General features: G+C 32.8%; 1 protein-coding gene across 1 annotated transcript; it reads right to left on the bottom strand.

Annotated features, from left to right (window-relative positions):
• Window positions 1-8,615: 8,615 nt before the first annotated feature.
• Window positions 8,616-10,421, bottom strand: LOC7463711 (uncharacterized). The gene is made up of 3 exons (XM_002324696.3): window positions 10,069-10,421; window positions 9,542-9,706; window positions 8,616-9,154 (listed from the first exon to the last, which is right to left on the bottom strand). The coding sequence occupies exons 1-3, from the start codon at window positions 10,327-10,329 to the stop codon at window positions 8,801-8,803; spliced, it is 780 nt and encodes a 259-aa protein (XP_002324732.1). The 5' UTR covers window positions 10,330-10,421; the 3' UTR covers window positions 8,616-8,800.
• Between the last annotated feature and the right edge of the window lie 2,785 nt (window positions 10,422-13,206).

Genomic DNA, 13,206 nt, shown 5'->3' with positions numbered 1-13,206 from the left:
GCTCATAGTTGGGGTAACTTCAAAGAAGGCTAATGTACCATGCACAGAAGCTAGTAGTTATTTGGTTCCATTAGCAGATACGGAGGCGATGAATAATTATCAGTGCAACTAAACAAGAACAAAGGTTGTCATTAGCTGATGACTGAAGGCATTGCTGCAATTATTCATGACTGAAAAGAGGAGGTGTAACTTCAATGGGACATGGACAAGCAGTGTTCCCACAGAAGACTGTGTAGACATTCCTTTTCCCTTTGATGCTCTACACTTGTTCAAGCAGATCTGATTCTAGCTACTTCACCTCTGATGCTCTCAACTTCCTTTTGACAATGAGCCTCTCTCCGACAACTTTCTTTGCTTCTATCATCTTTCTTCATTCGCGCGTAGCACAGCTTGTGTGGGAGAACCTATCTTTCAACCCGGTACATGCATGATAAATGTATGAACATGTAAACTATATGATGAACTCGCCCTTCGAGGGGTGACATATGGTCGTAACTCTTGTATGATGAAACAAGAATCTTGATTCTTGCCCAAACTCTACAATGAAAATTTTCTGAGTGACGGCTATTGGGTCACCCATAAGTCTTGAGTTCAAGATGCTTCAAGAAGGGTTTGCCCTAATACAAATAAAAATAGCACATACAACATAAAGACAGGTTCTATTCATTATGTGATCATGGGTAGGTTTTCTACCTGGTCTCAAAAGGGTCTCATATCTGCCCAGTGACGTTCTTCGTAAAGACAGTATAGGGGCGTTGCAAGAAATGGTTAAGGTACATATACCCACCATTACCAAGCAGACACTCAGATATGAGTTGGGTTTTCACGCATCTGAACCCTGACCAATAGTCTTAGGGCAGATCGCTAGTTCCCCACCTAACCTAGAAGCTTGTGTGTGCTTTCAAAAATAAATACATGTGATGCATGAAACAATTCTAAAAATGCATGGATAAAACAAAAATAAAACAAGACAAATGCAAAAACTTAAACACATCAAATACACAAAGCTTAGTCCAATATTGTCAGAAACAGTACCTTCCCCAATGGAGTCGCCATTCTGTCGCACGTCAAAAAAATCCACGCGGCATCGGCTGGCGATTTTTCGTTGTTATGTTTTGATTTGATTGGTTCGTTGGAGTCGTCACCTAGTATTTAATTGAGGGTTACTAGGGAACCCGGATGTACTGGTCTTGTCAGAGATTCGCGGGTAAGGGACTGGTTGTGGTTAGGGAAGGTATTAGCACCCCTAACGCACCCTACCTGAGGTAAGCTGCTTCGTGACTTTGATGTATTAAAGAAGTTTTAATAATTGTCTTTTCATCGGATATTAGAAATACAACTTACATGTAAGTTAATAATTCTTGACCGTGATCCAATCAAAATATTAAATTCTTCTTTAATCTTTACAATTTTATCTTAAATAAAAATAAAAACATTCATAAAACAAATACAAACACACCCATACACTTTCACTATATTTTCTTTTTCTTTTCCTTTCCTTTTCTTTTTTTTGTTTTTTACATACACAATTTTTACATGTAAAACAAATAACAAAAATTCAAAATAAATCAAATACAATAATATCTAAATATACACATCATCTGAAAGTTACAACAAAAACACAAAGAAATCCTCGGGAACAGTGCTACACAGCCTTGGTGTCGTCTGAACAGCGGCGGTGCGTGGGTCCACGCGCCGCCGCCGACGAAGACCAGCAAGCTGGTGGATCGGGATCGTCTCCTTCTTCTCTTCCCTTCCCTGCCGGCTGTGAGGAACACCACTACCTGCAATAACAGAAAACGCACAACACAGTCGATTTTAGTTTTTATTTCATTTGTTTTTGAAATCTGCTTCGGCTTCTTTTCTTCCTCTTTCAGATCTGCTCTGCTACTCTGCCTCCTCCCTTCTCTGTTTCAGGCGGGTCGGTTTGTTATGGGTTTGTCTTCGACGGTTGTGCAGCTGCTGATGGCCGGTCTGTGCAGAGGAGAGCTGGTCGGTGGTGGTCGCTGCGCTGCTGTCGTCCGTTCGGCTGGCTTCGTTGTCGATGGAGATGGCGAGATCGGGGGAAGATAAGCAGCTGGTTTCTGTGAGGGAGAGGCTTTGTGTTCACAGAGGAACATGAGTGGCGTGTGGCTAGCTGAAGGCCGATTGACCGGTCGGTCGGCTGCCTCTGGAAGGCTGGTCGGTGGAGATGGGGGGAAAAATGGAGATGCGGTGTCTTGGAGAAGGAGAGAGGTTGTGGCTGAGGGGAAGGAACGGTTGGGGATGGCTGGAGGTCAAGGGAGAATGGGAGAAAGAGGATGATGAGCGGCGGCTTGGGAGAACCAAAACCGTGGGGGGGGGCTCCTTTGTTAGAGATAGGTTTAGCTTTAGGTTTAGGGTTTTTTTTTGTATTTTTCTGATGTTTCAAAATTGTCCCCCTCCCTCAAAAAAATCAGTGTAGCTTGGTATTTATAGGAAAAGTTTTGCTAGGTTTTCAAACTAGTCCCTCAACTTTTCCTTTCCTTCTCTTTTCCTTTTTTTTTGTAAATTTTGATTTTTCTTATTTTTTTGTATTTTTGAAAGCGAGCAAATATCAACATCGACTCAATGCGGAAAATCAATGATTTTAAAAATGACGCGTGAAAAGTTGAACGCGTTCCAAATGTCTTTGAAAATTTAAATTCTTTTGAGACGATACTAAAAATGCTAAAAACGATACAAATGTATAAAAAATGTATTTTTTGGATTTTCAATGTTTTTTCGCTATTTTTGGATTTTTCAATGTTTTTTCGCTATTTTTGGATTTTTCTGAAAATTTATCAAAACATGGGTCAAAAATTGGGTAGCAACAATAACATAGGCAAAATATTAGTTAAATGTGGGTGAAACTATCGAATAATATGGTTGCATGAGGCAATGAGGGTATTGATTCAGATTTTTTCTTTTTGATAGTATTCAAAGATAGTTTGGCTACCTTTCTTTAGGGTATTTAGTTGAAGATGAAGTTGAATGACATGTTTTGGATTGTGTGGAAAATCTTTGTTGAAGTGAGTTCCATAAAGAATAAGAAGGTTAATACCAACAATAATAGGGATAATAAATTCATGATGAGTGTAAATGAGTGTGCTCAGAATGAGTTGATTTATGGCAAGCCATTGAATGTAGACTGTATTAGGAGACGACTCAGAAGAGTTTTCTAATGTTGTGAGAAGAGTCTTAGGAGGTGGAGAAATATGGCCTTCAACATAGTTTAGATAAGCAGTGGCTCGGAGATAAGGGATAATGGAGGTTTTTTCAATAGAGATAATTGTCTTTGGTAAGTTGTATTTTAGAAAAGGTTGTGGTGGGAGGAAATAAAAAGGAAGAGGAACTATGAAAATAAGTAGAGAATGTAGAGTTAGGTGAAGACATTGCGAGAATATCATATACAAAAGCACTTAATATTGAAAAATGACTTTTTGACTACATTCTTCATACATGAAGCATTATTATTCATTGTTTTCATGCATCTATAGTGTGTGTGTGTGTGTGTAAAATGTCAGTACATGTTATTTGAAAACACATTTCGTCTTCCCTTTTGTCTGGTAAAAAAAAATCATACCATAGCTTCGTATTAAAATAAACAATTGTTTATCCAATTTTTTTTTTTTTATGAAAGATGATAACTTCATTAAGATCTCTTATAGCCAGTACAAAAAAAAAAGCTATATAGAGAGAGAAAGAAACAAGGAAATAGATACTTTACAAACCAAACAGAACTAAACCAAACAATGAACTATTAACCCATAAAACCATAACAAAAACCAAACTTCGAAATTAAAACAAACTAAAACCAAGGAAATAGATCTGCTTTTCTATGGAGTTTGCTAAATGATCCGCGACATGATTCCTCTCTCTAAGAATATGAATAAAGTTCACAGTAAAGAAGATACTACAAGATTTGAAATGTCATTGAACTCATCTTGTAAGCATCATGGTCTCATGATATTGTGGCTCTTAATTCATGTATGTAACATCCTAAAAATTTAAATCATGATTTTATGATCATTTATTTGAAATTACCAATTTTTTTAATAGTGCAATTTTTTTAACCAAAACTTTTGACAGAATCTCCTATGTATTTTCAATACCAAGTTATCGACTCAATAATTTCTCAATCTGCAACATTAATCACAATGCATGTTCCATCATATAGGAATTTCATAACTCAATCATAGTATCAACTTCCTATTTTTTTGGTAGAATTAATATTTTGATATTCCATAAAACAATTATTTAAAGTTGATTACTCCATGAAATACATCATTTTGTTTTAGAAAATAAATATGGTTAAATAGATATATATAACAAGACTATAAACCAACTTCCTTGAATTACATCATTCATAATTAAATAAGTTAAACATTATAATTTTTAAACACAAAAGATTTAGTTACTAATTTTACACTTTACAACAATTAAAAATATAAAATCATTTCATAAGGGAATGATTTCACAACTCACCTATTCAACAAGACACTAGTTCTATTAACCAGGAGCTAGTTTCAACATCTTTCAATTCAACAAGACACTAGTTCCATTAACTAGGAACTAGTTTCAACATCTGCCCATTCAGCAGGACACTAATTTCATTAATTAGGGAATTAATCTCTACAATCCACATAGTAATCAAGGCACTAATCCCATTAATTATGGATTGGTTTCTACAATCTGCCCAATAAACAAGGCACTAATCTCAATATTTAGAAACTAGTTTCTATAATCTGCCCAATAATCAGGGTACTAATCTCATTAACTAGGGGCTAGTGTCTCAATTGTAGCTTTCATGCTTTTCAATTTAAACTAAAATATAATTAAGGAATTAACTAACAATTATACAATTAAATAGCTTCTTTGATGGTGTTAGGCACCTACCTGATGTCTGTACACGTTATGTGGTCCCCTGCTGCTAATTGGGTCCCGTGGCCTCTCATATACCACAAAATCAATAATTACTAATTGATTATTTATTATAAGGGTCAATCTCATTTTCCATTTAAATTTTAATTTCTTACTTATTCATATTAACAATTTCACCTTCATTTTATACACACACACACACACACACACACACGTAAATAGTCTTAAGCCGTGTTGATATAAAATATAAATTTATATATATATATATATATATATATATATATATATATAGTCTTTTTTGTTCAAATTTATATTTTACGTGTGTGTGTGTATATATATATATATATATATATATATATATATATATATATATATATATATATTGTCTTTTTTGTTCAAATTTATATTTTATATCAACACATTAAGACTATTTACGTACTCATTCATTTAACCAAATTCAATATTCTTACTTAAGTTTGGTTGAATTCCTTATCCAAAAAAGAATAAAATCCCCCTTTTGTTTCTTTAATATTTTTTCTATCTCTAAACCTTAAAATAATTTAATTGATTTTATCAAACATGACTTTCTACATTGATAAGATCACATTTAAACCCTTCCTTTTTAAGGTGGTTTTGAAATAAAAGAATTGCAAGAATTCTTTCTCTTTTTTTTTTGGAAATTCTCCTTCCTTTACATCTATTATCAATCTTAAACACACAATTTCAAGCAATTCCAAATAATACATCAAATTCTCTTATTCCTCTTTTTTTCTCTCTATGAATTTATCAATTACCCATTTATATTACATGCATACAAGCATTATTAAATCAAAATTTGCAACAATTCTATAATTAATACCATAAATCTCCAAGTTCACAAAATCCTAACAATTGAATTTCTTCATAAAACACCAAATCATAACAATTAATTACTTAGATATGCTCTTTTACCTTAATTGGTGATGTTTCATGGATTGGATTCAAGAAAAATCCAAGTTCCCTTATTTTTCCTTTTCAAACCCTAGCTTTAGAATTTTTCTCTCCAAAACAACCCTCAAACACTTAATCACCTCTATTATTTGCTTAATTATGATTTAATCACTCCAATTACACCTTTTTTAGGTGAATTTAACAAGAAAATAAGTAGAAAAAAAAATCAAACAACCCTCACCCTCTCTTTGTGTAGAAAACCACTAGCCAAGAAGAAGAAAAAGGAGCATTTATAGCCAAATTTTTATTAATTATATGTTAACCCCTCTTCTTTCTCATTTTTTTTCTTTTTGCCTCACTACTTTTCCTTCTTATATTAATTGTACCATGACACTCTTTTCTTTATTTAATTTCATCCATATTTTTGTTATCTAAAGTTCATTTACTCAATTTAACTCGTATATTATTTCTAGATTAAATAAGAATTTTTTTTTTGGGATAGGTTTTTAACCTTGTCTTTACAAATGGCTTTATATGAATCAGACTCCATAATTAATAAAAACATTATTTTTTATCTAAATGAAAAATGATTTTAAAAAATGCCTAAGATATTGAGAAACAAAATAACTTTGAAGTTTTTCTTTTTTGAGAAGAAATTTGAAGCTTTTGTAACTCTGCATTATAAATAAGAAAATGAATTTTATATATATATATATATATATATATATATATATATATATATATATATTAAATGAATGTGATCAGATTTATTTTTGTTTTATTTTTTTTTACTTACAAATACGTTTAATAACCAATAAGAGAAAGGCTTTGAGGCCCCCAAAGTTTTAACGTCAAATAAAATTTTCAACAAATGAAAAGCCTACAAAACAGTCCAAACACAAAGTAGAGGCTACCATGCGTATAACAAAAAGAAAATAAACTAATTTTGCGGCGGCATTGGAAATGGCATGCTGCGCTCTTCTCGGTGGTACGACGCAAGTCGATTGTGGCGCGACAATTGGGTTTCAATGGCTTTTTTTTCTCCTCTCATCGGGAGTTATGCTGGCCAGCTAAAATTAAAGAGGTATCATGTTTTGTTTTTTTATTAAATTTAGTTATTATTTTTTAAATTGTTATTTATTTTATTTTATTTTATTATAGTTTTTTTTAATTTTTTCCATCAATATTTTATTTATTTTATTTTTATATTAAATTTGATTTTTATTTTTTTAATTATTATTTGATTTGTTTTGGATTTTTTGGATTTATTTTTTTTATTTCATACCTTAATATTTTTCTTATGAGAATTTTGCTTCAAGTTTTTCTCAGGTTTACCCTTTATAGGGTTAATCCCGACGAGTTTCAAAAATTAGCCCGAGTTTACTTCAATCTATTTTTTGGTCGTTTTTCAAAATTAAATTGTTTTTAATTTTATCTTTCAATATTATATTAGTTGAGAATTATGCTTTGTGATTTTTTTCACTTTTTGTTTTATATCGGATAATCCTGATATCATGTCCTGGTTTGTTAGCTTGGAGGGTTGATTCAGGTCTTTTTTTATGGGTTTTTTTAATTTATTTTTTTGAGTTTTTCCCTTTAACATTGGTTACTTGAAAATTGAGCTTCGTAGTTTTATTAAATTTTATTTTTACTAAGTTATCACGGTCTCACAACCAAGTCGCGGACTCGGCAAGCTGATTCGAGTGTACTCAAGTCGGTTTTTTTTTCCTTTTTTTAATTTGATTTTTTATAATTTTTTCTTTTAACATTTGACTTCTTCATAATTTTTTTTCTGTGGGTTATCACTTTCTCATTTAATTGTTTTTTGTTATCAAATAAGATCGTGAAGATCTTTTAAAAATATTAATAGGATATATTTTCATAATACTGACAAACATTTATTTTTTAAGTTGATCATTGTTAATTTTTTTATTTGGTTCGATTTATTTAATATTATCTTTTTTTTATTAATAATATTATTAAACTAATTGAATTTGAAACCAATCAAGTAAATTAACTAAGTCTTGAGTTTTTTTTTTACTTTCTTAAAAATACTAGCATTAGCTGAATTTTTTTTTTCTTTTTGGACATTGAAAAAAATTTAACCAATCCAACATGCAAACGTAGCGCAGGATACCAGCGACTAAGCTTTCAATATCAGAATAAACATTTCTCAGCGTAGGCTAATTTAGCCTCGTGGAACTGATAGCAGAAGGGAGTCAGCCTGCTGCTCAATTTTGGCCACCACTTCTTTTCCTAGATTCTTTCTAATGCACCCTATTTTGGTTATTGAATACCATGATTTTTTTTATAAATTTACGACCTCCAAAAATAGCTATTCTATAACATCGGCATGGTTACATCACTGGTAAAGAAAGAAAGAGCACAAAAATTGTTTGTCAAATACACAGCACTCAAGTTGAGCATAGTTCCAGATCCTTAAATTTTATTTTCCTGACAATTCTTAGCTCTTCTCTAGCTGACATGGATTCGGGTTTTTTTTTTTTTTTTAATCAAATGTGAGTAGATGAAGCTTAAAAGATTGGGACACTTGTTCAAGCAAAGTCAAATAATCAAATTGAAGTCAGCCATAACTTGCACCTCCTCATCCCAGGAAATAAACAAACAAGAAATATTAAAGAGAGAGATGCTTCCCTTCAAGTTGAAAGATCTAAAACTATTCACCATATCAATTTCCTCCCTACAGAGCAGACTAGAGAATATGGGAAGTCTAGCCTAGTTCGTATCCAGTCTACTTGGGAGAGCCATCTTGTCTGCCAAACATAAACCATGATGACCATATATAACACTCAGGACGCATTTCCAATGATTCATTTGAAATCGCATGAAGCGAAATTCACAGCTTGTACATATGAAGGAAGCTCAGAAGATAGGCTACAGATTATATTTAACTGGAGGCTCGCATAACTTACAGTGAAAACCCCACAGCCTACAAGTAAGTACCAAATACTCCAATTGTTCATGGTCTTCACTGGCTGGATATAGGAGCACCTTCTTCACCATTAGCTGGATCACATGTAGGTGATCTCTTTGTAAGAGACTTGGGCAAGTCCATCATGTCTTGTGTGCAACGCTGCTGAGGGTGTGACAATAGCACTGACATGTAACGGAGGAGGATTCGCACCCCCTGCCCAGTCTCATGAATGTAACCCTCATACTGGGAAACATGTTCGAGAGTATCAACAAGTGCATCATAAACCTCCTGGGGGCAGTTGTCAGGTCCAGGCTTGTCATGGAGGTACATCACATCCAATGTGAAGAGTTTCTGGCTAACAGGCCATTGATGTTGAGGTTGTACACATGATCTGCAGTATATCAGAATCTACACACAACACAATACTTGTAACCCAGGTCAAATGGAGTTTGAAAGCACAATTTCTGGGCTCATAATTCAGTTAATACAAGGACAACGAATATTGAACAATTTTATAAAACCTCATACTAAATCACGACCTCAAGAATAACACCAAAACCCACAAAACCATTCTAAAAAGCTACTTGAAACAAGCTACACAAAGCAAGTGCCGATTAATTTCTCTCTCTCGTGCCAATTCTTTCTTCCACTACAATACAATCATATCCAAAGTGCATCAACCACATCATCTACAATGATCTCATAGAAGATCATCAACTAAACAATCTAACTGACATCCATGTTTAGCAACAATTGTTCACGTACACAGAATATCAAACTTAGAGTAGTACTCACCACTCTCAATATCCGATTTTGTGCATAGGATTTCTTTGCTTCATGAGCTGCTACACGAAATAATTGAGTAAGGTCTGGTGGACCAGAAGATGAAGCTGAAGCCGCCGAGAGCCCCCTGAGAGCAGCAGCTGCAGACTCGACATCACTGCTGAACTCTTTCCGCAGCTACCATATACATATAAAATAAAAATAAAAAACCACAACACCAAACTCTCTTATAAGTACCATAAAATCTTGGCCAAACAATTCGCCTTCTCCCAACCAAATAGGAAAATATCAAGACCCTCTATTTTAATTGCATTAAATAGTTGAACAATGATATCCATCAAGAAAATGAGCTAAATTCACGAAGAATGCAACCCTAGAATTATAACTTACACTATAAAAGAAAAGGTCCTTTTTCCTTTTATCATGCCACCACACAAGCAACCAAATTGAAAGCTAACAAGATAAACTCATATGAAAAATTCAATTTTTAGCGATTCAATGAATATGAAATTCTGAAGAGACAGAAAAGGAAAAGGTACCCAAGAAGCGGTTTTGGCGAGAGTGGCAAAAGCGAAGCGGTGATCAGGGTTGATAGAGAGCTTGGCGTTGATAAAGACAAGAATAGCTTGCTTGATTGAGTCCAGTCTAGTGAGGGGTTTACCACCGGGTCCTGTGGATTTCATTTCCACAAGAGATTCTGGGCCGATGTCTATGCAAAACAAAATGTCTTCGTTGCTTATTCGATTTGGATTCAGACTGTATAATTTTGCTGTAGAGCTGTCTGCTTCTACCATCTCCATCTCTCGCTGTCTCTCCAGATTTTCTTGCTTTCGGGAACAACCGTGTGTATCCTCTCTGTGTTTCGGGAATGAGGAAGGAATAAAGATACACGTCGTTTACAAGGAAAAAAGCCGAAGAGCCCATTTCATTTCAAGGGCCTAAAGCTCAAGTCCAACAAATGAGCAATGCAAGACAGCTGGCTAGTAGTAGGAGTAGAAGTGAGCCTAAAAATAAAGCCCCCGATTGCAGAAAATATTTTTGTTACTTTTCACCGTTTTTTTGAAAACTTTTTTTTTATACAAAACTAAGGTCACATTTAGGAATTTTTTTAAATTACCATAGTATTATGATATTTTATATTGTATATAGATTTCTATTTGCAATCTTTATTCATTCATCATTTCTAAAATACATTTAAACTCTAGAAGTTCTTATAACATTTGGTCTTAACATTAGACTATAAATACAAGCATGGAGATGATGGTGAATTACAACTATATTTACAAGATTATATGAAATAAAAATACTCTTCTTATTCCCCTAATATTTTTTATTTTTATTTATTTTATTTACTTTTTATTGAGTATATTGTTTACTTCTAAATATATAATTTTATAATATGTTATCAACATGATTGCTCTTCACTTTCATCTTAAAACAGATAATCATATTTGATTTGTGAATAAAAAGTATAAAATATGTTTATCCACTTAAAAAAAAAATTATAATCCTTCTAGTTATTTAAGTGAATCATTTTTCTTTTTATTTTGAAGTTCATAAAAAATTTATTCAATATTTGATTGAATGTTTATTCAATATTTATTATAATGTTTAAACCAAATTCTTAACACTTTTGATATTTTTTATGAAGTAACCATGACAAATCTTGCCAAACTTGAGTTTATGTCACTTGATATTGCAAGAATTATTTATCATAGGTTCTTGATGCTGAAATTAATCTTAATATCATGGATCTTGGAGACACTGTTGAAGATGACAATGAAGCATTTAATCAAAATAATACAAAGACCATGATTTTCTTACGACATCATCTTCATAAGGAGTTGAAAATTGAGTATCTCACAATCAAAGATCTCTTTTTTCTTTGACAAAACTTGAACGAAATAAATGATCATCAAATGATAGTTATTCTCCTAAAAGCTCGTTAAGATTGGATACATTTATGATTGTAGAATTTTAAATCAGTAAATGAATATAATTCTGCAATGTTTAATATCAGTTCTAAACTGAAATTATATGGAGATAATATAATTGATGAAGATATGTTAGGAAAAAAAAAACATTATCTACTTTTCAAGCCTAGAATGTGCTCATGCAACAACAATATAGAGAATGATGTTTTAAGAAATACTCTTAATAGAATTCATATGTCCTTGTGACTGAACAAAATAATTAGATTTTGATGAACAATCATGTATCACGATAGACTAGTTCAACTCCATTCTTCGAAGTGAATGCTATGAGATATAATAATAAGTATGATTATGGTTGTGGTTGTGGTTGTGGTAGAGGCCACAGACATGGCCACAGGCAAAGACGAATTAATTTTCACAACTATAATGGTCACAATTGTAACATCCCTCATTCCGGGATAAAACGACAATCTCATATCAATCGAAAAACAAAGTAATTAATTATATATATATATATATATATATATATATATTCACGGTCTTCGTATTAAAATCTACCGAAATTTCGTCAGAGTCCTCCCATACCGGAAGGTCCCAAGTTATTGACATGGAATCTATTTACACTTCTAACTTTTAATAGCTCACATCTCATAACTTAATTCCCGACCTAATCATCTTGGGTTTCAATTCCACCTTTATACTCACCCTATTAACCACAATATTTATGATATGCATTATATAACAAAATATCATTATGGATGGATAAAAATAAATAAATATAAATACATAGACATGAAATATGGTTATATGAACTACATGGTTAAATTCATTCAATCAAGTTTAAACATTTATTATACAAATTAAGTTATACCAACATTTTCATGTTTACAAAATATAAGGGTATACTCCCTAGAACCTAGATTACAAGAAGGGAACATAAGCTAGGATCTACTCCTGTCATGCATGCGATGATCCTGAAACAAAATACATATTATTGAAAGGTGAATATTACAATAAATATAACAACACGAAAATCTAACAATTTCAACAGGGTAAAATGCATTCATAGTTCATTTGCTTCTCCCTTCTAGTATTTATTAGAATCTCTTCCTTATTCAACTATTAATAACTGTTCCCTCTGCCGCTTTCAACCTTCATTCCAGACTTTATGAGATCAACCATGATTATTCTTGCTTATCACATTACTGATACCAATTTCACTGGTATCATCATCATCACCCCATAGGAGTCGATGCAAGGTGATCCCCTTACCCGGGATCCTAACATACACTAAATGTATGCTAACCCATACATAGTGATCCCCTTACCCGGGATCCTAACATACACTAAATATATGCTAGTCCAATCGTGGCGATCCCCTTACCCGGGATCCTAACATACACTAAATGTATGCTAGTTTACGCCTCAAATCGTACTTCTTATATTTTTTTTGTCAGTGATAATTTCATCATTTGGCAATTCACACAACAAGTTTCCATATTGAATACACATACATTCAGTAATTCACATTTCACATTGGTAATATAAATAAATCATGGAATTAACTAGGAAGTATAGGTGCGATTCACCTACCTGCAATAGAAGCTCTACTCGTGCTCCCCTGCTGCTGCTGCACCACGCCTATGGTCCCTCCTGAAATTCACAGGTTTATCTCATAAATTTTCCTCACCCAAGGATATGTTTTATTATAACCATATCAACAACCAATAAGTCTTTCTTTCA

Source organism: Populus trichocarpa, chromosome 18, assembly GCF_000002775.5.
Source record: "Populus trichocarpa isolate Nisqually-1 chromosome 18, P.trichocarpa_v4.1, whole genome shotgun sequence".
Lineage (NCBI taxonomy): Eukaryota > Viridiplantae > Streptophyta > Magnoliopsida > Malpighiales > Salicaceae > Populus > Populus trichocarpa.
This window is presented reverse-complemented; position numbering and strand designations above follow the sequence as displayed.

Coding starts and splice junctions, on each gene's coding strand:
- LOC7463711 (XM_002324696.3), bottom strand. CDS start 10,329: ATGGAGATGGTAGAAGCAGACAGCTCTACAGCAAAATTATACAGTCTG. Junction 9,707..10,068: donor TCGCCAAAACCGCTTCTTGG/GTACCTTTTCCT, acceptor TGTATATGGTAG/CTGCGGAAAGAGTTCAGCAG. Junction 9,155..9,541: donor AAAATCGGATATTGAGAGTG/GTGAGTACTACT, acceptor TGTTGTGTGTAG/ATTCTGATATACTGCAGATC.